The sequence below is a fragment of the Halichondria panicea genome, chromosome 14 (assembly GCF_963675165.1).
Source record: "Halichondria panicea chromosome 14, odHalPani1.1, whole genome shotgun sequence".
Classification (NCBI taxonomy): Eukaryota; Metazoa; Porifera; class Demospongiae; order Suberitida; family Halichondriidae; genus Halichondria; species Halichondria panicea.
In genome coordinates, this window is record NC_087390.1 from 298,296 (window position 1) to 322,371 (window position 24,076).

Here is a 24,076-nt window from a genome sequence, read left to right on the forward strand (position 1 = left end):
AATTTAATAACCTTTGACCCCGAGCGACCTTGGCGGGAAAACAGGAAAAGAGCAGCTGCTAAAAAATAAAAAATGGCTGACTAGCCGATCTCTTTCTCTGCCTTTTTCGCGCCCCTAAGGAAGATGGCATCTTGTTCCAGTGATCTCTCTAACGTCACTGAAGTCAGGGAGACGCTCTTCAAAATTCAGAAGAACCTAGAATGTCCTATCTGGTAAGCCTTAAAAAACAATGTCCATCCATTTTTTCAATAATAATTTCTATTGTCTGTGTTAGCCTGGAGTTACTGTCGGACCCCTACACGACACAGTGTAGCCATCCATTCTGTCGAGCCTGTATCTGCAAAGTCATTTCAGCCAGTAAGGTGGCAAAATGCCCACTGTGCAAGGTCGTCATCACAAAGCGGTAAGTTGTGTGTGTGGGCGTGTGGATGTGGTGTGTGGGGGTGGGTGTGTGTGTGGGCATGTGGATGTGGTGTGTGAGGGGGTGGGTGTAGGGTATATGCTGCTTGTAAGAATGTTAATTTACTTATGCGGTGTACATTGTGTTGGCAGAAGTTTAACTGAGAACAGGAGACTGGGAGAGATTGTGGAGGCTGTCAAAGAATTGGAGCAATCCGTACTGGCAGACTCGGGCGTACAAAGTAAGTGTGTTCAGTCTCAAGTGTTATAGTGTGTATGATTATGTTTCCTCTTACCCCCCACAGAGACCCCACCCAGAGTGCTAAACCACACCCACGAGTCTACTGGAACTCCCGGCATGATCATGCATTCTCTTATTCACCCAACACCAATCAAACCAGGCAACTCCTCGAGAGAGGTCAGACACTCGTGAACTTTGCACTTTGAACTGCACACGTACAGTCATAGCTCAGTACATTTTTAATATTTATGTCAATTTTAACACTATTTATTTGTTTGTGTACATATAAAAATGGCTATCAATTAAATTTTAAATGCTTTATAATTAATATTGCAATCAATTCAATTTCAGGGATCTGAACCTAGTCGATCAAGGAAGACATTCAATGCTCTAATGACAAAAGATCAACCGTCTACTTCTCGAGATGACGCTATTGAGATCAGTACAGGACAATCTTCATCATCCAAGAAAGGACCTGTGATTAAACGGAGGCGCAAAGTTCGATTTAATTCAAATAAAAAGCCATCAAAACTTGGCAGTAGGACAAGTACAGATACAGAAAGTGTGTGTACTAACAGTCAGCACAGGAGAGAGCTACTGGAGGCATTGGAGGGAGGGGCTCTCAGAGAAGCAAGTCAACGAGATGAACAGAGGCTAGATGAACTGGAGGCCACCGCGTGTGTTACTGAAAATAGAGAACAGAATGTTGTTGAAGTATGTGGTTCCAAGAGAAATTGTAACAGCTATGTGAAAGGACATCAACTATCATCCAATGAACTGGAATCCAGTGATGCTTTACCTATTGAAGACGTACCTACTGTGCCAGCACACTCTACTAGTATCATCTATAAAGAATCTGCATATCCTCCGACTAGTGTGACTGAGATAAGATCTATAGCGGAGACACCACACCTTGAAGCACTACCAGAGAATGAACTTAGTCTGATTGTGGTGAAGGAAACACCTTTTGTAAAGAGGCGTGATGGAGAAACCATTAATTTAAAACAATGTTCTACTGACAGGGAGACTCCTTTAATTAGCAACAATACTGTTTCTCAACACGCATTCATCTCTATTGATGACCCCACAGAGGCTAGTAATCTTTCGCTGGACTCCAGTAATCTTCCTCAGGATACTGCTCAACCATCTCAGGATAATTCAGTAAACCCCGACATCCTAGCCAGAGAGACACAGCTATTCTCTCCTCCCCCTGATTCACTGGAGCCTATCATCCTCGCCCCCACACAACCATCAGTCGTGACAGAAACACAACCAACCTCATCAAATCTATCAGATTCAAATACACAAGAATCGTCGATTTTTATTATAGAAAATATGGAGCAAACTATAATGAAAGAAAATACTGTCGGCTACTACAGACCTGATGAACAGAACAACCCATCGACAGCCAAAAGTTTTGGTTCTAGAGAAACTCACTCTCCGCCTATTGATCTGACCCCCAGTGGTGACGTGGACAGCTCTCTCAATATTCCCCTACAAAACATTGATACTATCTACAGCCCTTCAAGTGACACCACGACTGATTCGTTGTTAAAAACCCGTGGAGTAGCAATGGTGCCTCCCTCTCAGGCTACACCACTTCTCAATAAAACCACGGTCCTTCCTCAACTAAACCAGTGCTTCAAACCGGCCACACTAAAACCATCTATTGAAACCAATACCAGCTTGAATTCTGACACACCTGATGTGTCTACTAGTGCTTCAAGCCACTCTCCTGATCCATCATCATCCACTCCTCATATCTCACCAGAGCTCACTAGCCAAGAGCTTGAAACACTTAGACAACTCATGGCAGACAAGGAGAGAGAAGTGCTAGCACTGGAGGCAATGCTCTTACAAGAAGAGAAACCACAATCGATAACTACAACTGATACGACGAATAATATAGTGAGAGAATCTCCGTTCCAAACAATATCTGAAAATGTCAAAACTTCAAATGAAAACGGGAGGACTTCTATTAACACTATCGAATGCTCGAATGCTCTCACGAAAAAATCTCAAGAGGCTAAAAAAGATGATGTTGCCTCGTCAATAATAAAATCTCCTGTTGATAGTCCGCAGGTGATCTTTGAGACGCAGTTTACAGGCCACTCCCACGAGGACCATACAGCTTCTGAGGATGAGTGTACCTTGAGGGGACACAGAGAATGTGCAGAACCAGAAATCAAAGAAAGTATGAGAGATGACTCAATGGCTGATAGTCATCAAGTCATGAAGAGAGGACATTCCCCTGTTAATATGCTATCGAATAATACTGAGCCTTGCCCAAAGCGTACAAAGAGTAATGACACTAACACGCAGCAAGAATTGAGTCCTAAAACAAAGAGAACGGTTCAGCTTGACTCTGATGATATTGAAGACTACTCGCTACCTTCCCCCAACGAACCATTGCCTGCTGACCACCCCTTCATGAGCGTGAGCACAATCAACCAGCCCATTCAATCTCAATCAACAAGCCACCCTAATAACAAGTCTTATACTGCTAACATATACATTGACCGTGGAACTTCTCCTAATCACAATGTGCAGAACTCTATTATCAATCGAAAATCTTCAGCCAGCGAACAAAATAAGAAAGAATCAAAGCAAGTTCAATCTTCTAACAAAACTGTTACTGTTAATTGTCATCCAAACTCTCCTCCTAAGCCTCAACAAGATGGGCCTCCCAGACTAACCACGTCTAGTTCTATGCTCACTACCCCCCAACAGGGGGCGTCTTGTTCTACCCCCCAGCAGAGAGTGGTGGTCCAGACCCCCGCTCTGAGTGGTGGTGGGTTCGCCAGTCCAGGGGGAGGGGCCAGACACACCCTCTCGTTAGTAGGCTCAGGACTATCGAAGTCTCAACTGGTGAGTACATTAATTGTGTACTGATACGTTTGTACAATAATGCAGCATAGCAAAATGTAACAGAAATTGTACATTGTATGTAGTGTAAGATTTTGCATTTTGAAAATTAAAATGTAGCTGTTTGAAAGGCCTGTTTAGATTAGATCAAAATGTTCTATTTGTAAAGAAAAATCATGGGTTTTGATTATATGTATATACTGTATGAATCATGTAACTCCCCCCCACACCACACACAACCACCCACACACCACACACACACACACACACACAGCGACAGGCCCAGCGATTCGCTCGTACCCACAATGGTAGAATAGCGAGTGTGTTCAACTGTCATACGACACACGTGGTGGTCTCCACTGACTCTCGTGGCCTCTGCCCTCGCACTGTCAAGTACCTGCAAGGAGTGCTGGCTAGAATCTGGGTACTCAGCTATCACTGTGAGCTGTTTTCTGTAATATAATCATGTGGATAACTTTATCAATAGTGCACTTAATAGTTGTTAGTGCAATATGGGATTAATAGCACGAGTAACAAGCATGGCACGGCCTCAAAGGGCTATCTTTGAAAATGCATAATCCTACATATATGCAATTGAGCTGCGATGTGTATGCACTGTTACAGCTGGCGTGTTTGTTATTACTCAGCGCATACAGTAACTGCTCATAATACGTATGTACGTACATGTACACGTGTGTTCTATAACGGCATTAATTTGTGCTCTGACCCTTCCAGGGGTGGAGGACAGTGTGAGAGAGGACAGGCTACTACCGGAGGTAATTAAACGTTTATTTCGTAATTGACTGCACATTTGATATTATAATAATAATATTTTTAGGAGCACTATGAGGTGAATGGTGACAACACCCTGACCTCCTCTGACACTAGTCCTCGTGTACCTGCTAAAGCTCGTCTCAGTAGATTACGTCAGGTGTGTTGGTTTATAGTGTGTGTGTCATGTGATCCTCATGATCCTCATACGTAGGAACCTGGCCTGTTCTCTTCTCGTCTTTTTTACCTCCACTGCGACTTTAACGGACTCTCAAAAGGTGCACAGTTTATGTGTATAAGAATACAACTTTGCCATAAACTTTTAAATTACATAATTTATTTCTTTTTGATCTGAATTTTTGTATCTGCTATAGACCAGCTGTCGCAGTTGCTGTGCCTCGGTGGAGGGGAGGTGGTGGAGTGTGTGACGTGTAATGCTGTGACGGTGTGTGACTGTGTAGACCGCCCCCGTACTATCACGTCCAGCTGGCTACTAGACTGCATCAGTAGCTACCGGCCGCTATAATCAATCATGTGATCTTGTGTTCTATTGATAATTCGACAAAAAAAGTTTTTGAAATTCAATTTCTCTCATGCTTTTGTGACATTATCACATTCCAATCAGCCAATTCAAATTAATTTCATCCAAATAATAATGTACATAATATTCACACATAGCGTAGATACAGGTGTGAATTCAAAATAAAATTTAAATTTAAATGACACAAACACACACAAAATTGCAAGACTAGTAAAAGTGTACATGTAGTTTTTATAGTGCACATGTCTTATTCCATTCCAAATCCACCGCCTTCTTGGACAGCGAATAACAGCTTGTCGTAAAGAGTGTCGTATGTTCCGTACGGAGGGAGGTCAATCCTGTTAAAGCAGGTGTGAGTCCTGTAGCGGGGAAAACATTATTACTATAATTATTATCATATTTTTTGGTTGCTGCAAAATTGAAATATAATGATGTACTTCTTAACACCGTACAGATGAGAAATAGTTACATGTACGTACGTACGTACTACCTTAATGGAAAACATTAATATTATTAGATGGAAATTGTTGTCAAAGGAGAAAGTATACAATACAGTAGGAAATTCAAATTCTTCTATTCAACTTTTGCAAGTCTGTTTTTTGACGCAATTGTGGTAAATATATAATAAATGTGATGTGCATGAAACGTGAAGCTACTATATACTAGTATACCTTGGGAAGGCGTTGGCATCATTGAAGTAGTCCACAGTGAACCTCTTGGGTCCGTTACTCCCACGTAGAGCCTTGAAGCCCTCAAAGGGTACGCTAGAGGTACCAGTCACGAACTGGAGCAGTCGGAGTCGTTGCTCGTTAGTGAACTTCTCAATGGCCTTCCAGAACCACATGATCACAGGGTGAGCCGCGTGGTAGCCTGGAGGGGGGGTAGTCGTCCAATGAAAAGTAATAGCAATTTACAGTGTACAAACAGAGTTGCGGTACATAACATTGATCACTAAAACCAAAGAAGTTTAATAATAGTCTCTGAGAACCAGCTAAGCAAAGAAAGGATCACTGCAAAACCTATAAATCATGTACTTGGTACTTCCTAAAGTAGACAGACAATACAACCAGCTAAGCAAAGGAACAATCACTGCCTAAGCCTGGGTACGTAACCTACATGTAGATAGAAAAAAAAAATTATGGAATTATAGGCTGTACTAGGGGCACTCCTGGCTGCACTATAACATTTTCTAGAAGTACCCACCGTTCCTGTACTCAGTGTGTGTCTTCCAATCCTCCACGTCAATTTCCACAGTGCCAGCTGTGATGAACTCCAGCTCACTGGCATCAAAGTCAACCAGGAGGTGGGGAGGCATCACTTCAGCGAAACCCTTCTTTAGTACCTCCATCTGTTTGGCCACGCCCCTGTCCAGACGCCACTTGAGCATGAGCGTGATATATAACTCTTTGTTGTCATCGGTAACGAGGAGGTCCAGCCCACCCTCCTTTAGCTCGTGGGTTCGAAGTTCACCAAATGCTTCCTGAAGGAATAGAGGTGATGCACACAGTAATACAAGAAATTCAATTTATTATTGGGGGCTACTTCTGGTTTTGGGCTCGAATCTACTGGGGGGGATTTTGTGTGTGTGTCACTGGCAACTTGTTATCCCCCCAGGTTAGGCAATGTTTGTTCTAAAGGTCATTTTGTAACGTAAAAGATAGTAGTACCGATGACATAATTAATATTGTTTAATTCACTGTTTATTAATGCAATTAAGGTACTAATAATGTAGCCACACCCACCTCCTCGATGGTGAAGGTGAGGTCCAGAGGTTCCGGGTCGTTCTCCCGTATCCATAATAGACTGTTGTAGAAGGCAGGCTCCAAAGCCTCAAGGTCCTTCAGGATGGGGGGTCTAGGGGGGACAAGGTACGTGTTAGGGGGGGGGGGGAAAGGTTGTGGAGGAAAATTGTTATACAGCGATAAATTCAAGACCTTTGAACGGCCATAACTTTATTCGTTTGTCGTTCACATTAATTTTATGATTTTCTGAAAGCTTACAAAAAGCTCGTTAAGATGGTGTCTTAAAATCAAAAGTCTATTTTGGGCCTGTTTTTGACAAAAATTAAAAATTATGGCCCCTTTCAAATTTGGGATTTGAGCATACCATCTAAAAGAGCTCCTTCTAAACTTTCAGAAATCAGAAAATCGTTGAAATTGGACCACCAGAACTCTAGTTACAGAGTCAACTCTAGTGCTCCAATTACTGTACATACATGTACGTATTATTTTGGTGGTAGATAACAGGACATCAATACTCATATAAGTATAATAATTATTGTGATGTCACTGGTTTGAAAATCAACAGCTACAGCTAGTACTTTACACATGTACTGCTAATACCATACCATCCTGTAACTAAAAGTAAGTGACACCACTCAATCAACCAAACCACACCCACCTTGACAATAGCGCCTTGTAGAATGTCCGTGTAAAGAAGGCGTCCAATAGAAATCCTTGCACTATGACGAGCCCCATCACGCGTCCAGCGAACCGGAACCAGTCTACGCTGTTCTGGAGGAACTCGGAGGTGGGATTCACTTGAACCGTATACGTATCGTTAGCCGAGTACTCAAACAGACCGTAATAAGGATTGAAGATTTCCCGGGAGAGAAGAAAGAAGAACTCTCTGCTTGGGCCTCCGTAATCGAGACTGTGTGTGGGCGTGTGTGGGCGTGTGAGGAACTGGTACAGCACATTTTCACATTGTTAATATAATTATAATGGAAATTTGGCCTGAGCAAAAACATTTTCTATAGATTTGGCAAAAAGTTTGAGACCCAGATACACAGTATATTTATTGCTAATTAAGTTTCCCTCTTATGAATAATTATATGTAAAATGCCGATCTTTGGTGTACACACCCACACACATCCCACACACCACACACTCGCTCACCCGTCCTCTCCCTTGAAGGAAATGTTGAGTCTCTTTATCTGCAGCTGTTTGATGTCAGACTTCATGACGTGCTCATACGCGTCCTCTAGGAGGTGGTCGCGACGGATGTTGAACTTTAGCCGAGAGCCTTGAGCAAAACCCAACCTCACCTAAGCGTGGACAACAATAACACGAGGTCATTCACTGGTCTTACAATTATCTCCAGGCCTTGCCTTGCATAGTAATTTAATTAATGTTTTCATTGCATACCTAGAAACCCACTAAAGGCTGAAACTGTTGCATGCTATAAAAGGTGGACATAGTCTTCACCCAAGAAAGATAGTAGTACTACACATGTACTAAATTTTTGGAAGGCTGAAGCCCAGTACTAACATCAGAGGAAATGAAATATCAATTCACCTAACATATACCAGATACATGCACATTTCAAGGGTATAAATTTTCGTGGAAATAACTTTAATTCGCGGATTTAATTTTTAATTTTTCGTGAAATAGCAACTTTTTACAGCATGCATTAAATTCGTGGGTATAAATGTTCGTGGTATATTATGCTTAATCAGCGAAAACTGTGAACATTTATACCCTCGAACCATATACCCGCTCGCTACACAGTATAGAACAAGTCCAGAGGAGGTACGACAACATCACGTGCGTGAACAATGGAATTTCAATACAGCAGTAAAAGTACTGTGGGTGTGGTCTGAATAATAAAGGCCACGCCCACCATCACATTTTTGCTGAACGTTAATTGACATTCCATTATCAACGCATGTGATGTTGTTGTACCTCCCCTGGAACAAGTCTCCTGTACAGTGTGGAGTTGAGAAAAATACGGCTTGTTCTGGGCCTACTTAGAAACCGGAAACAAAAGCAGAGAGATTCTTCACATTTTGTTTCCGGTCATTTCACCATGATTTAGCTTTCCAATATACAGTGGAACCTCTGTTAACAACCACCTCCGAATAAAGGCCAGTTGCTATATAACGGCCAGGTCCCAAATGAACAGTTTGTGTACAAAACAACCTCTCAACAAAGGCCACCTCTGTATAAAGGCCACCTCTGTATAAAACATTGTTCCCCAAAGGTGTCTGTTATAGAGGGGTTCCACTGTATTATATACTTGCATGTACAGTGAAGTCATCATACATGTACACTAGTTGTGACCAGAAGGCCTACCATCATGATCTTGAAGTGCTGTAGCTTGGTGGAGAACGCTTCCTTCTTCCTCTGAAGAGTGTTCTTGGAGTTAGTTGTCGGGGAGGGCTGAGCGGTGGTCACTATGTGCGTGTGGGCGTGAGGTGTGAAGTGTGTGTGGGGGGGGGTAGCGCTATAAGTATAAGTTTTGTGAAGAACCATCATGGTAAGGGTCATCCTATATTATCACCAAATAAAATGTGTTAATTAATCCATAGCATCTTATTATCAGGTGTACGTGCAGAATAATCCAAATGCACTCACCTACGACGGCTGGGGTAGTTATTGTGTTCTGAGCAGTCAGCTGTATCCTCGCAATATCTTCCTCAAACAAACTGTGCATTCACAAGATAATTTATATTACCACAAACATTACTACCCACGAATTTATTATCTGTGCTATTCCGCGAAAAATCAAAAACCTCTTTAACGGGATTCCACGAAAGGTTATACCCTCAAAATATACCTGCTATAGAGTATATTCAACTTTTCTGCTGATTTGGCTCATTCGCAAAAGTTTTTCATCCGCAAAATATTCTATGGTATGTGCAAGTAGAGCCTCACCTCAGTACCAGAGCCAGCTCATAAGCTGCAATACTGCCCGACACCTGAATCCTCTCAAGTGCTGGCACTCCGAGTAGTCTCACTTCCTCTATGATGTTCCTGAACTGAGGCCGCACCCCTCGTTGATAGCGACCGTTGATCACGTCCACTACATCAGCTCGACGGAAGAACGCAACCACTTGTGTTTGGTACGCTGTAGGAGGAATGAAGCATCTTTGAAAAGCCATAACTTTAGTTCCGTTGGTCCAATAACGTTAATTTCATGGTTTTTTGAAAGCTTACAATGAGCTCGTTAAGAGGGTGCCTTAAAATCAAAAGTCTATTTTGGGCCTGGTTTTAACAACATACCGCCCATGGTATTTTGAAATTATGGCACATTCTAAAATTGGGATTTGAGCATACCATCTGAAAGAGCTCCTTCTAAGCTTTCAGAAAATCAGAAAATCGTTGAAATTGGACCACCAGAACTCTTGTTAACTATAAATCAAACCAGACAAATGAATATTAACTTACTAGGAGGCCCACTGGAGGTCTCAGGACCACCGCTAGCCGGTCCGTCCGCCTCTGATGGGGTGGGTGTGGTTTCATCACGAGCGGGTGTGGACTCATTCAAAGTGGGTGGAGTTAGTTCACCAGCCGAGGAGGAAGTAGACACTGTAGTCACGTGATGCGGTCTGATTTCCTGTTCGTCAAACAAAGCAGAACGACGTGTAGCGGAGATGCTAGCACTGGCAGCACGTGTGTTGTAGGTGAACACTGTGTTAGGTAGCGGGAGGCGGGGGTCAATAAAGGTTGTGATCTTGTGCTCGTGGTCAATGAAGAACACCTGCACGTATGAGTGAATAAAGAAAGCATACGTTAAATAAGCTGGGCCCTCATAATGTTGTCATAACTTTGTCATAGTTCAAAATTTCATGTACCATTGGATTCCTTGTTAAAAAGCGCTTCTATCTATATGCTTTAGAGCTGATTAGCTCCAACCAGTTAAAAGTTAGGCTGCGTGTATGTACATGTACTATATTTAGTAAGCGCAGAGAAATGTACCTTCCCCTGCTGGTTCAGTTTCTTCTCCCACCCCTCTGGAAGGTCAGCTTCTTGATCTGCAAACCTGTTCAGAGCATTCACCAAGTGCCGACTGTGCTGGTACCTATACACGAGAGTAACAAACAGCAGTGATCCTTCAATAACATTATGAGCTAGCTTACAGTCTATTTTACATAATTATACATAGCTGTACATAATAAATGGTGATGACTTGTACTCACTTCTCAAGAAGGATGTTGTCAGATCTAATCCTCTGCACGAGCTCCATCAGTGCTCGGCTGGCTATGAACATCTTGCCAGCTTCCTGAAGAGAGAGACACCTTATTAGATTTGTTTGCAATTTCACTCATTTTACTGGTATTAATACTTAACATCTGCAGTAATTGAATTACAAGGACTGGAATGCAATTAACTTCCCCCAGGCAAATGGCAAAACAGAATTGCTACACATGATCTGGTTTGTATATACACACACAAGGTTCAAAGGTGATCAAATTACATGTGAAAGAGATCACAACTCACACACCACCCACCCACACCCACACCCATACCCACCCACCCACCCACCCACCCACACCCACACCCACACACACACCACCCACACACTCACCCCAGCCGAGCTAAGAAACGAGAAGAGGTCCTTCCGAGTGACAAACTTGAGAGCAGGACAGTAAGTGAGAGCCTTGCTTAGTTCACTCTCCTTCTCCTTCACCTCATCTTCCTCATCTTCCACGACAATGTCCACCGAGCTCAGAAGAGAGGCTGGGCTCAGAGGAGAAGCCGGTGTGTGGGGCTCGGACACTGTACCAGGGACAGGTAAATGAAGAGAGAGGACTACCAGTAATAGCGGCAGGTAAGAATACATTACCTCAGTATTATATTAGGGTAACGCATGACCATAGATAATTATGTTGAATAAAAGCAGGAAATTGATCAATTCTGAATGTTGAACAGAGACATGCAATTCTTCACACACAGTGACTGTGTTTATTTCAAGTGTTAAAAACATTGAAATCAACAACAATATTAATGTAATATGAATACACACGTGTATAAAACAATACACGTTACAGTACATACATTGTACCGCCAGTATCCCGGGTAACTACACCATCATAGCGCATGATCACATGATCTACCTTCAATGGCAGACTCCTCGCTGTCCTGACTCTGACTGACTCTAGAGTTGGCGCGTCTCCTAGCAACCTGGGCAGCTGTTCGGTCAGCCCCTGACAACCAGCTAGAGCGTACAATGGAGTCTTGCCGATTAAGGTCCGATATCTCAGGAGACATGTGTCGAGCACCTAACTCTGTGTGTGTGTGTGTGTGTGTGTGTGTGTGTGTGTGTGTGTGTGGGGGGGGGGTGTACTTTTGTTAGGATTAAAGTATCCACACTGGTACTGGTCATGGCAAGTACAAAATTGTAAAAACATGATTCCTCTGCTTATAATTATAATTATGTTTAACTCTCTCTCACTCACCGGTAATCTCCGAGTCTCCTTGTTGCGTTTCAGTCACCACATTGCCCGATTCACGACGAATAACCCCTTGCTCACTAGACACGCCTACACGATCGTCAACATTAACCCCCGAGCTCCTCGTTAGGGAACTCTCCGAATCCACACTACCGGAAGTCGATCGCTGAGGCGAAACTGAAGATCTTATTTGCGACGAAGGATCAGGAACACTAAACTCCAGATCCCCTCCAATTGGAGAAGGGCTAACAACGAGAATATCATCGCTAGCATTCAAAGTGCCTTGCTGAGAAATAGATTTACTGCTCTTCCGACTAAACGGCCATCGTCGTCCAGAACCAGAACCGGAGCTGTTGCGTTTTTTCTTGGACTTACTTCTGGACGAAGAAGGCGTTCCTGCCGTTGCGTTAGACCCTCGTCTTAACATGGCGTCCGCTTCCTCTCTAGTGAGGGTGAGGGACATATTGCTGTCCTCGAGGGTATTGGAGACGGAGGGGGATAACCCTGCTCGTTGACTGCGACGTGATGGAGGAGCAGGTCGCTCGTTACGACGGAAACTGCGGTTAAGGCTTTGATACCTGAAAGTGGGGGAAATTATCAAAACTTGTAATAACAGATTTTCAAGCCCAAAACAAATGTGTACAGACACACAAAGACTTCTTGTGAAATGCACTTATTAGGAAAAGCTACGTTCAGTCAAAATGATCACCAGACGTACACAAGTATATGTACATGTACTGTGATGATGGATGACTAGCTTGTTGAATGTTATTTAAATACAGAATGGTCAACAGCAATCCAGGTCCGTAATTTGTAGTTAAATAGATGCCATTTTTCATTTGGCTAACTAGAGCCAGCAACATTACATCATAATTATATATCTTCAAGCAAGCTATAGTTACTGAGGACTATAGCTATAGTTACTGAGGACTATAGCTATAGTTACTGAGGACTATAGCTATAGTTACTGAGGACTATAGCTATAGTTACTGAGGACTATAGCTATAGTTACTGAGGACTACAGCTATAGTTACTGAGGATATGTTCCCTACTAAAGTCGGATCTAATTAATAACAATCCATGCCACGCCCACCTTCTGTCGAGCATCTGCCTCCGTGCATCGAGGTCAGAGGTCGTCTCTGTTGTACCGTGCCGTGTGCGTCGCCTCTGTCCGTCAAAAGCGATGGTGCGTGTGCGGTGATCCATGACATAGGTACGGCCGTGATGATCCACATGAGTCTCATAGCCTGAGGGGTCAGGGTACAGAACAATGTATATAATTTATAGGGAAACTACACTTTTAAAGACAGTGTTAAATTGACTAGTAATGCTTTTAAAGGCTAAAATACACACACACACACCACACAGCACACACACAGCACACAGCACACACACAGCACACACCACACACACACCACACACTCACACACACACACCACACAGCACACACACAGCACACACACAGCACACAGCACACAGCACACACACACCACACACACACACACCACACACCACACACACAGCACACACAGCACACACACCTTCACTCCTCCTAGTAGTTGGAGAGACCTCGTTGCTGATCAGAATATCCCTCCATCTTTGCTGCTCTGGAGGACTCACGTCCACGGACTGTGCTATAGAGCTATCCATCTCACCCCCACCACCGCCTCCACTAGCCTCCCCCTCCGCCTGACCACGCCCCTTTCGATTGGGACGACGTCTCGTAGAATATCTACGATGACTATGCGAGAGAGTCCGTCGCAGAATATTGTACTGATCGTTTAATTGGAGACCGTGCTCGGGCGAGAGCGGTTGCAGTACACCGAGATCTCCTCTTTGATGTACCGGGCTACTTGTGATGTTTTTACGTCGTGCTAGGGGACTTTCCCCAAACTGACGACGGCGTACAACAGGACTTCCTTCGGGGGAGGAGAGGGTGTGGACAAGTGGGCGGGATACACGCCGCACACCTGTGTCGAGATTGGATGACGCATTGTGTGGGTTTTCACTCACTTCCTGTGTGGGTGTGGTCTGCAAGTTGGCAACTGTGATGACGTCTGCGTTGGCTGCACGCTTAGGGCTGGTGGTGGGCATATCTTGTTGATGAGACGGAACAACAGGGCTTGCTGGTTTGCCAGACGATTGCAGTGCTTCAGTATTAACAGCATTCTCGGTCATAGTCTGATTCCCATGCGCAGTGTCCGCATTCCGTTCTCTATTAGGTAGCTCGATAACGTCTGAGATGCAAACATATTCACTGCTGGACCCGGAATTGGATCTCAGGTATTGGGATGATGACGGTGTGTCGAGGCAGACAGGCTGTCCGGTGAAGCATGAGTTGTCGACATGTGTAACGGGTGGAAGGAAGTTTGGGAGAACGAAGAGATCATTACCTTCCATGTTGAATGCATCCATTGCAGCCTGTAAGAATGGAGATCAGTATAAATATAATGTAACTAATGAATTTTTGCGAACTTTGCGAGGGTTGATAATTGGCCAAAATCTATACTAGTAAATACACACGACGATCCTTGCCAGAACGCAATAGTTAGATCGCAAAAGGGTAAAATTTTCTGCTGATTTGGCTCATTCGCAAAGGTTTTTCACCAGCAAAATATTCTAGTAATACTGTATCCATATAGTACTGTACATATGATATGGATATTAGACAACCCATTGCAATTGCCAGTTCAGCAGTTTAGCGGGTATATTTCGAGGGTATAAACTTTCACGGGAAGACTGTTAGAAGACGTTTTCGAGGATTTAGTTTTTGCCGAATATATAGCGGCCTTTTAATTTACAACATGAATGCATGTGATATTAAATTCGTGGGTATAAATGTTCGCGGTACATGCTTAATCAACGAAAACCGCTAACATTTATACCCTCGAAAGCTATACGGTACATCTGATGCCATTCATAAAAACCCTTGCATCACTAGTTAGGATCTTGCACACAGTGCGTAGTTACGCCTGACTACTAGGGTATGTGAACAGTATCCTGTGAGATACACAGCTAGTATACACATCAAAGGTGAAAGGTACCACCACTGCGTGTGTGTGTGTGTGTGCACACGCGTAATTAAATAAATAATCTTTTGGGACACTACATCAATCATATAGGATCACCCCACACAGTACACATATATATATGCAAGTGGACATGCAGGAACAGTCTAGCTACCTTTCAGTATAAATATGATCAAACAAAGCACCAAAGCTGCTCACCTGATCATCATGTGATGGCCATTCTCCAGGGAAAGACAACCCCAACGTCCCCTGCTGCATTATGCCTCCATCATTCTCCTGCCCCTGGCGGTCACCATTAAGTACTGGTGGGGAAGCCAACACATCATCCAGCATGGCTAGGAAGCCATTTGGGGTGGGAGCAGCGTCTTCCCTAGCTAGCAATGGTTTATCTAACAAAGTAACCTCGTGTGTGTCCGCTTTGCAAGTGGGGGGAAGGTCTTGTGTAGCTACAGGAGAGGGGTCTACAATATCCAGTTCGTGCGAGTTTATTTGAATAGTTGGGGAGGCGGTTGATCGATGGAACGTTTCTACTTCGTCATAATCGTGAGTTGGGCTGGAGGGAGCTGATAACGTCAGAGGAGAGGTGGCCCCAGGTGCATTTAAACACACCTCCACGTAATCATTGAGCGGTCGAACTACTGAGACATCTCGAGGAGGCAGCCCTTGATCAGTTTCCTCACAGTATGGCACAGTATTAGTGGACTCAGGATCAGGAAGAAATGCTGACTGTGCGACTTGTACGTCCTCTTGAATAGACGGCAAATTATCACTCTCATCAAGATTCTGAGTTTGTCTATTCAATAAAGACACTTCGTTCAATCGTATATAATCATCATCACTATCGGAATTGGAATTGGAATTTTCGGCCGGTCCTTCGACTATTGTACTCAAGTGTCTGATTCTTTCCAGTTCCAATTCATCGACAAAATTGTCGTCGTTTTCTTGGTAAATAATTGCTGGGCCATTATTGGAAAAATTTACAAAACTGTCTTCAAATATATCAAAATGATCGGGTGAGTTTTGAGCGATTCCATTGGCTGTTGAGATGTTCATGTGAGAGTCATGTGACCCAGCGGCAGTGTAGCCATTAGATATGGGTTTGGTATCGGGTAGAGCAAAGGCTGGATCCATCACTACTGGAGACTCAGCCATTGTTATCCTGTATAATGTGAATGTGTAATGACAACTAGAAATAGGAAACGCATAATTAAATAATAAATCTCCCAGGAAATTGAAAGGTAGCCTTATATTCAGAGCAAAAGTACCCGGGCAAATATATCATACACGCATGTGTGCTATTACACAACAGTCATGCATTACATTGTACGCTGCTGTTACATAACAACAAGACTGCATGTGCTGACCCCTTATATGCATGGGTAGACTAACACAGTGGCTGTAATGAATGTTACTATAACACAGGTCAAAACATGTGCCATCAAGTTTCATTTGTGATGTTCTTTTATAGTAGGCCTACCCCTAAGGGGGTTTCAGCCATCCAAAAATTTTGTACATTGGAGGTACGTGCTTAAATGTAAGGAGATTGTGAACACACCTTTTATAGCAAGCAATGGTTTCACTCTTTAGTGGTTGTGTGGGCATGCAATTAAATCAAAGTTGATTGACACAGATTCAAACATAATTATGGAGAGACTACTTTGGGCAGCTGATTGTATATACGTACAACTTACGTAGATTCACTATGAGGTATTATTAGCACGTGTGTGCTTGTGAGATATTCTTACATAAGCTAGCATTACGAGAACAATCGAAACACACATCCACACCTTTTGTTTAAGATAAAGCAGGCCACCCTCCATAAATTAATACATCTAGGTTAATGGGCTCCAAAGTCTCTCCATAGCATGTGTTTGGACCTGTGTTGGCAGGCCACCCTCTATAATACAGCCAGGTTAATGGGCCTCAAAGTCTCTCCATAGCATGTGTTTGGACCTGTGTTAGCAGGCCACCCTCTATAATACAGCCAGGTTAATGGGCCCCAAAGTCTCTCCATAGCATGTGTTTGGACCTGTGTTAGCAGGCCACCCTCTATAATAAAGCCAGGTTAATGGGCCCCAAAGTCTCTCCATAGTATGTGTTTGGACCTGTGTTAGCAGGCCACCCTCTATAATACAGCCAGGTTAATGGGCCCCAAAGTCTCTCCATAGCATGTGTTTGGACCTGTGTTAGCAGGCCACCCTCTATAATAAAGCCAGGTTAATGGGCCTCAAAGTCTCTCCATAGTATGTGTTTGGACCTGTGTTAGCAGGACACCCTCTATAATACAGCCAGGTTAATGGGCTCCAAAGTTAGTCTCTCCATATGTTTGAATCTATTATCATTATTATTGATTTAATACTATTCATTGCATGCCCACACAACCACTAGAGAATGAAACCATTGTTTGCTATAAAAGGTGTGCTCACAACATACAATACATAAAAAACGATACTTAGAAACTTACAAAATTTTTGGATGGCTGAAACCCCCTTAGGGGTAGGCCTACTGTAAAAGAACATCACAAATGAAACTTCATGGCACATGTTTTAACCCAGAGGAGGTTGGTCACGATTGTTAATTAATCTTCTAATTTTCTTTGTAACCTCCAATTCCTACAGTAAATGCACAGAAGCCATTGAAAGAACCCCAACCTACCCAAACCGCTGAGTCAGCACTTTTATCTTATTTTGGCATTCTTGAGCGTTTATCTGTCTTGTATTACGTCTCCTGTTAGTCTAGGAGTCATAGTAGTTTAAAACTATCGTTGCTACACCTGCTATTATAATATTAAGACAGGAGTCAAAGAAATAAGGAAAGTGCAGCAACAACTGGAACTTTGTTACTAATCTTAGTTTCTGGCTTATTACTTCGAGTATGACTATGCTACTCACTTTCTAGTATCACTGAGTATTGTTAGCATCATTTCCTACTAGTATAAAAGGCTATGATCGTTTGCAGCCTTTTCAATCTTATATACCGGTATTACTAGAATAGTATTACTAGAATGTTTTGCGGGTAAAAAACCTTTGCGAATAAACCAAATCAGCCGAAAATTTGACTCTTTGCGAGCGTTCTGGCAAGGATCGTGTATTTACTAGTAATAATTTTGGTTTTGCGGATTTTATTGTTGCGAATTGATCAACCATCGCAAAGTTCGCAAATGTTTGATGCTCGCAAAACATTCTAGTAATACGGTAGTAGTCACAAATGTTAAAAAGCTTTTGAGTCCCCACACAGAGAGATACAAGGTAAACATAACAGTATACATTAATTAAAGCCCAACTGCATCGAGTAGTTAATTTATAAAAGTACCCTTACTGTTCGTTATTCTGATACCATGAAAACACTCAATTACTGATCATTGACAATCTCTTGAAGCTCTTATCCACTTGGCAAAGCTATCAGAGAACCACAAACCTACTTAAGTGGATACACAAACAAACATACCTTAATGCCAGGAAATTGAAAGGTAGCCTTATAATTAGAGCAAAAGTACCCGGGCAAATAATTATACTATACATGAATGTGTCCACTACACAGTCATGCATTACATTGTACGCTGCTGTTACATAACAACAAGACTGCATGCATGGTTTCATTTGGCAGCTGATTATATATACAACTTACGTAGATTCACTATGATGTATTATTAGCACGTGTGTGCTTGTGAGATATTCTTACATAAGCTAGCATTACGAGAACAATCGAAACACACATCCATACCTTTTGTTTAAGATAATACAATCTATAAGCAGGCCACCCTCTATAAATTAATACAGCCAGGTTAATGAGCCCCAAGGTCTCTCCATAGCATGTGTTTGGACCTGTGTTAGCAGGACACCCTCTATAATACAGCCAGGTTAATGGGCTCCAAAGTTAGTCTCTCCATATGTTTGAATCTATTATCAATCAATTTTGATTTAATACTATTCATTGTATGCCCACACAACCACTAGAGAGTGAAACCATTGCTTGCTATAAAAGGTGTGTTCACAATCTAATTATGTTTAAGCCCGTACTGTACTACCGTGTACAAAATTTTTGGATGGCCGAAACCCCCTAAGGGTAGGCCTACTATAAAAGAACATCACAAATGAAACTTCATGGCACATGTTTTGACCTGTGTTGGTAACATTCATACAGCCACTGTTAGTCGACCCATGCAAGGGGTGACAGCACACACACATCACGCCACTACCAACCCACTGCAATATAATACATAGCATGTGTTTGGACCTGTGTTAGCAGGCCACCCTCTATAATACAGCCAGGTTAATGGGCCCCAAGGTCTCTCCATAGCATGTGTTTGGACCTGTGTTAGCAGGCCACCCTCTATAATACAGCCAGGTTAATGGGCCCCAAGGTCTCTCCATAGCATGTGTTTGGACCTGTGTTAGCAGGCCACCCTCTATAATACAGCCAGGTTAATGGGCTCCAAAGTTAGTCTCTCCATAGCATGTGTTTGGACCTGTGTTAGCAGGCCACCCTCTATAATACAGCCAGGTTAATGGGCTCCAAAGTCTCTCCATAGCATGTGTTTGGACCTGTGTTAGCAGGCCACCCTCTATAATACAGCCAGGTTAATGGGCTACAAAGTTAGTCTCTCCATATGTTTGAATCTATTATCAATCAATTTTGATTTATCATTGCATGCCCACACAATCACTATAATACAGCCAGGTTAATGGGCTCCAAAGTTAGTCTCTCCATAGCATGTGTTTGGACCTGTGTTAGCAGGCCATCCTCTATAATACAGCCAGGTTAATGGGCTCCAAAGTTAGTCTCTCCATATGTTTGAATCTATTATCAATCAATTTTGATTTATCGTTGCATGCCCACACAACCACTAGAGAGTGAAACCATTGCTTGCTATAAAAGGTGTGTTCACAATCTCCTTACATAATAGCCTGTACTAGCATGTACAAAATTTTTGGATGGCTGAACCCCCTAGGGGTAGGCCTACTATAAAAGAACATAAACTTCATGGCACATGTTTTGACCTGTGTTGGTAACATTCAATACAGGCACTGTTAGTCTACCCATGCAATGGGTGACAGCACACACACATCACACCACTACCAACTCACTGCAATCTTATATATCGGTATTACTAGAATAGTATTACTAGAATGTTTTGCGGGTAAAAAACCTTTGCGAATAAGCCAAATCAGCCAAAAATTTGACCCTTTGCGAGCGTTCTGGCAAGGATCGTGTATTTACTAGTAATAATTTTGGTTTTGTGGATTTTATTGTTGTGAATTGATCAACCCTCGCAAAGTTCGCAAATGTTTGATGCTCGCAAAACATTCTAGTAATACGGTAGTAGTCACAAATGTTAAAAAGCTTTTGAGTCCCCACACAGAGAGAGATACAAGGTAAACATAACAGTATACATTAAAGCCCAAATGCATCGAGTAGTTAATTTATAAAAGTACCCTTACTGTTCGTTATTCTGATACCATGAAAACACTTAATTACTGATCATTGACAATCTCTTGAAGCTCTTATCCACTTGGCAAAGCTATCAGAGAACCACAAACCTACTTAAGTGGATACACAAACAAACATACCTTAATGCCAGGTTTCCTGTGTATATATCAGTACACGATTTATACCAGCTCTAAGTCACACGCTTTAGTGGGCTCTATTGAAGTGTTGCAGTGGGCGAACCAGCAAATATATCCAAATTACTCAACTCCAAATGGAGATAATCGAGGCTCTGTACAAGTTAGAGTGGAGACACCCTAATTAAGCAATGTACATAAGCTACTGTACTATACTTGGTAGGCATGTCCAAGACTAATCTCATGATATAGGATGCATATTAATTTAGAGCATGGCTTGCCAATAAAAAAACCCACACTCACACACAAGCAATAGGTAGGAGAAGCCACTCTATAGGTATACATGCAGTACTGTGTCTACCCTAGGAAGCTGGTTCACAGTCATCATAGTCATGTATACTTTTAACCAGCGTCAAAAGGACGTGTACGCACATCTTTATCATAGCCACTGTTCAAACAGGTTTCACTAAGCAAAGGTGTTACCACATGTACATAGATCTCACTGCTATTGGAAAGCATGAATACATTTTCTGAAATAATGGCAAAAATGTTAAACTGTAACTACTGAACTCATAACAAACGACAGTGTCTTAATATGCTATAACTCTAGTTTAGCACTCCATATATGTACTCCACATGTATAGTGAAGCCAGTGTGTAGTGGACCAACAGTGGCTGTATTATAGAGGGTGGCCTGCTAACACAGGTCCAAACACATGCTATGGAGAGACCTTGGGGCCCATTAACCTGGCTGTATTATAGAGGGTGGCCTGCTAACACAGGTCCAAACACATGCTATGGAGAGACTTTGAGGCCCATTAACCTGGCTGTATTATAGAGGGTGGCTTGCTAACACAGGTCCAAACACATGCTATGGAGACCTTGGGGCCCATTAACCTGGCTGTATTATAGAGGGTGGCCTGCTAACACAGGTCCAAACACATGCTATGGAGAGACTTTGGGGCTCATTAACCTGGCTGTATTATAGGGAGTGGCCTACTAACACAGGTCCAAACACATGCTATGGAGACCTTGGGGCCCATTAACCTGGCTGTATTATAGAGGGTGGCCTGCTAACACAGGTCCAAACACATGCTATGGAGAGACTTTGGGGCTCATTAACCTGGCTGAATTATAGGGAGTGGCCTGCTAACACAGGTCCAAACACATGCTATGGAGACCTTGGGGCCCATTAACCTGTATTATAGAGGGTGGCCTGCTAACACAGGTCCAAACACATGCTATGGAGAGACTTTGGGGCTCATTAACCTGGCTGTATTATAGGGAGTGGCCTGCTAACACAGGTCCAAACACATGCTATGGAGACCCTGGGGCCCATTAACCTGGCTGTATTATAGGGAGTGGCCTGCTAACATAGGTCCAAACACATGCTATGGAGACTTTGGAGCCCATTAACCTGGCTGTATTATAGGGAGTGGCCTGCTAACACAGGTCCAAACACATGCTATGGAGACTTTGGGGCCCATTAACCTGGCTGTATTATAGGGAGTGGCCTGCTAACACAGGTCCAAACACATGCTATGGAGACCCTGGGGCCCATTAACCTGGCTGTATTATAGGGAGTGGCCTGCTAACACAGGTCCAAACACATGCTATGGAGACCCTGGGGCCCATTAACCTGGCTGTATTATAGAGGGTGGCCTGCTAACACAGGTCCAAACACATGCTATGGAGAGACCTTGGGGCCCATTAACCTGGCTGTATTATAGAGGGTGGCCTGCTAACACAGGTCCAAACACATGCTTTAACCTGGCTGTATTATAGAGGGTGGCCTGCTACACATGTAAGAAGCTACATGTATACTAAGCTAGTCAACACAGAACACTTACCACAAACAGACGTCAAATTCCTCTCAATTACTGTAATTACAGAGTCAACTCAGATACAGCACAAATCCCACGAGTTAGATACACCACATCCAGGTCTGACACACACACACTCACCCACACACACCCACACCCCCTACACCCCACACCCCACACCCCACACCCCCCACACACACAGTACATACTAACACCACGATACACTAACTTGATAATTATACATTTTTCGTGCGTGGCCAAAACGAATTCATTTCTAATCAATTATCCTCTTGTGTTATAATCTATGCCCTTTACTATACAATGAAAAGCTATAACCACAATAAGAATGAACACTGACAATAATAATAGACACTGCATCACATGCGCTAGGGTAGATGAGTGGCTAGTTCCAATATTACACAAATTAGGAGTTATGCTTCCAAACAGACTAATAATGCCTTCCATACATGGAATATGCATTTTGATCACCAGTAAAACCCTGCAAATGCAAATATGGTATGCATAGTTTACCTAGAAACTCACATCATGCACAGGATTTCCTACTTAAGGAAGTACTCATGAAGAATCACCAACCGTCATTATGTACTTCACAGTGTCACTGTCTTTACATGTACCTCATGTACCTCATGCTGTAATGAGGCTTGACAAGAGGCAGTCTGTGTCAACCAATAACATTAGCTCTCTTTACAAGAATAGCTACCTACTCATGCACATTCCAGTGATGGTTGTATTATCAATAGGAATCTGTTATACTGATGTTTAATGAGGGATGACGCTGGGTCTATTTGTTAATAAATGAATTAGTTTAATTTCCCACAAGTATAACCTTTATACTTGGGAAGATAAAGGATATACTTTATACAAGTTCATCTCAGGACACACACACTTTATTATTTTTTGATCATGTTTGCATATTAATTTTGGTAATTAGCAGCATCTGGTGTGGAAGGTATAAGCAACTTTACAAATGCTTGAGCTCCTACAAGCTATAATAATAAGTACAAGCTAAGTACAAGCCAAGTACGAGCTAAATACATGATAAGTACAAGCTAAGTACGAGCTAAGTACGATAAGTACAGGTCCCCCCACCCCAGGCCCAGGAAGTCGGTACAACATTACTGCATGGGACTGGCAGGCTAGCTGGGCTACACTGTAGCTAGCTAGCTACTCAGACCACTGCTATATACACGGGGCATAAGACTACAAGTATGTTACGTATGCAGTGCAACAACACATTACATCCAATCTCAACAGTAGCGGCTTTGGCTTCGTCACCATCTCCTATCATTACACAGCTGCCTATAGTATAGGCTAAAGCTAACCAGTACAGTACCACCATGTAGCTATAGGCCACCTTGATCAACTGTGCACTCACCTCAAGAGCCTCCCTCTGTACTGTACACACTGTCTTGACAATACTCTGAGTTGTCCTCTTTACTGATTGTTGATATCGCTTTGTGTCGTGAATTAATGCTCCTTGGCCTTCTCTAGATATACTGTACATGCGACCAAAACTCAGACTTGTACTCAGGGACGCAGAGATACAGGATAATGTCGCCATGTGTAGGCGTGGCACCATCAATATGATCAACACATCGATGTTTTTATAAGCTTTTTATTAAGTCGATGCTTTTCATTTAAGTAAACCG

At 42.8% G+C, this 24,076-nt stretch overlaps 2 protein-coding genes across 3 annotated transcripts; one reads left to right on the plus strand and one right to left on the minus strand.

Annotated features, from left to right (window-relative positions):
• Positions 1-19: 19 nt before the first annotated feature.
• LOC135347681 (breast cancer type 1 susceptibility protein homolog) lies at positions 20-4,873 on the plus strand. Its single transcript, XM_064545703.1, has 10 exons — positions 20-212; positions 275-403; positions 553-641; positions 705-817; positions 992-3,508; positions 3,780-3,945; positions 4,241-4,281; positions 4,344-4,436; positions 4,491-4,554; positions 4,651-4,873. Exons 1-10 carry the CDS (start codon positions 124-126, stop codon positions 4,800-4,802), a joined length of 3,453 nt encoding a protein of 1,150 aa, XP_064401773.1. The 5' UTR covers positions 20-123; the 3' UTR covers positions 4,803-4,873.
• An 18-nt stretch (positions 4,874-4,891) lies between these two features.
• Positions 4,892-24,005, minus strand: LOC135347680 (uncharacterized). 2 transcript variants are annotated; one of them, XM_064545702.1, is made up of 20 exons: positions 23,803-24,005; positions 20,591-20,739; positions 15,219-16,179; positions 13,533-14,412; positions 13,085-13,238; positions 11,998-12,569; positions 11,656-11,826; positions 11,127-11,317; positions 10,738-10,820; positions 10,517-10,619; positions 9,986-10,298; positions 9,473-9,665; positions 9,173-9,243; positions 8,891-8,991; positions 7,715-7,863; positions 7,218-7,469; positions 6,560-6,671; positions 6,021-6,297; positions 5,489-5,687; positions 4,892-5,176 (listed from the first exon to the last, which is right to left on the minus strand). In XM_064545702.1, the coding sequence occupies exons 3-20, from the start codon at positions 16,170-16,172 to the stop codon at positions 5,065-5,067; spliced, it is 4,887 nt and encodes a 1,628-aa protein (XP_064401772.1). In that variant the 5' UTR covers positions 16,173-16,179; positions 20,591-20,739; positions 23,803-24,005; the 3' UTR covers positions 4,892-5,064. The 2 variants fall into 2 exon arrangements, with proteins under 2 accessions (XP_064401772.1, XP_064401771.1); XM_064545701.1 differs by lacking the exon at positions 20,591-20,739.
• Between the last annotated feature and the right edge of the window lie 71 nt (positions 24,006-24,076).

Coding starts and splice junctions, on each gene's coding strand:
- LOC135347680 (XM_064545701.1), bottom strand. CDS start 16,172: ATGGCTGAGTCTCCAGTAGTGATGGATCCAGCCTTTGCTCTACCCGAT. Junction 6,672..7,217: donor TACAAGGCGCTATTGTCAAG/GTGGGTGTGGTT, acceptor TGTCCCCCCTAG/ACCCCCCATCCTGAAGGACC. Junction 5,177..5,488: donor GATGCCAACGCCTTCCCAAG/GTATACTAGTAT, acceptor TCCCCGCTACAG/GACTCACACCTGCTTTAACA.
- LOC135347681 (XM_064545703.1), top strand. CDS start 124: ATGGCATCTTGTTCCAGTGATCTCTCTAACGTCACTGAAGTCAGGGAG. Junction 818..991: donor CAGGCAACTCCTCGAGAGAG/GTCAGACACTCG, acceptor ATTCAATTTCAG/GGATCTGAACCTAGTCGATC. Junction 3,509..3,779: donor GACTATCGAAGTCTCAACTG/GTGAGTACATTA, acceptor ACACACACACAG/CGACAGGCCCAGCGATTCGC.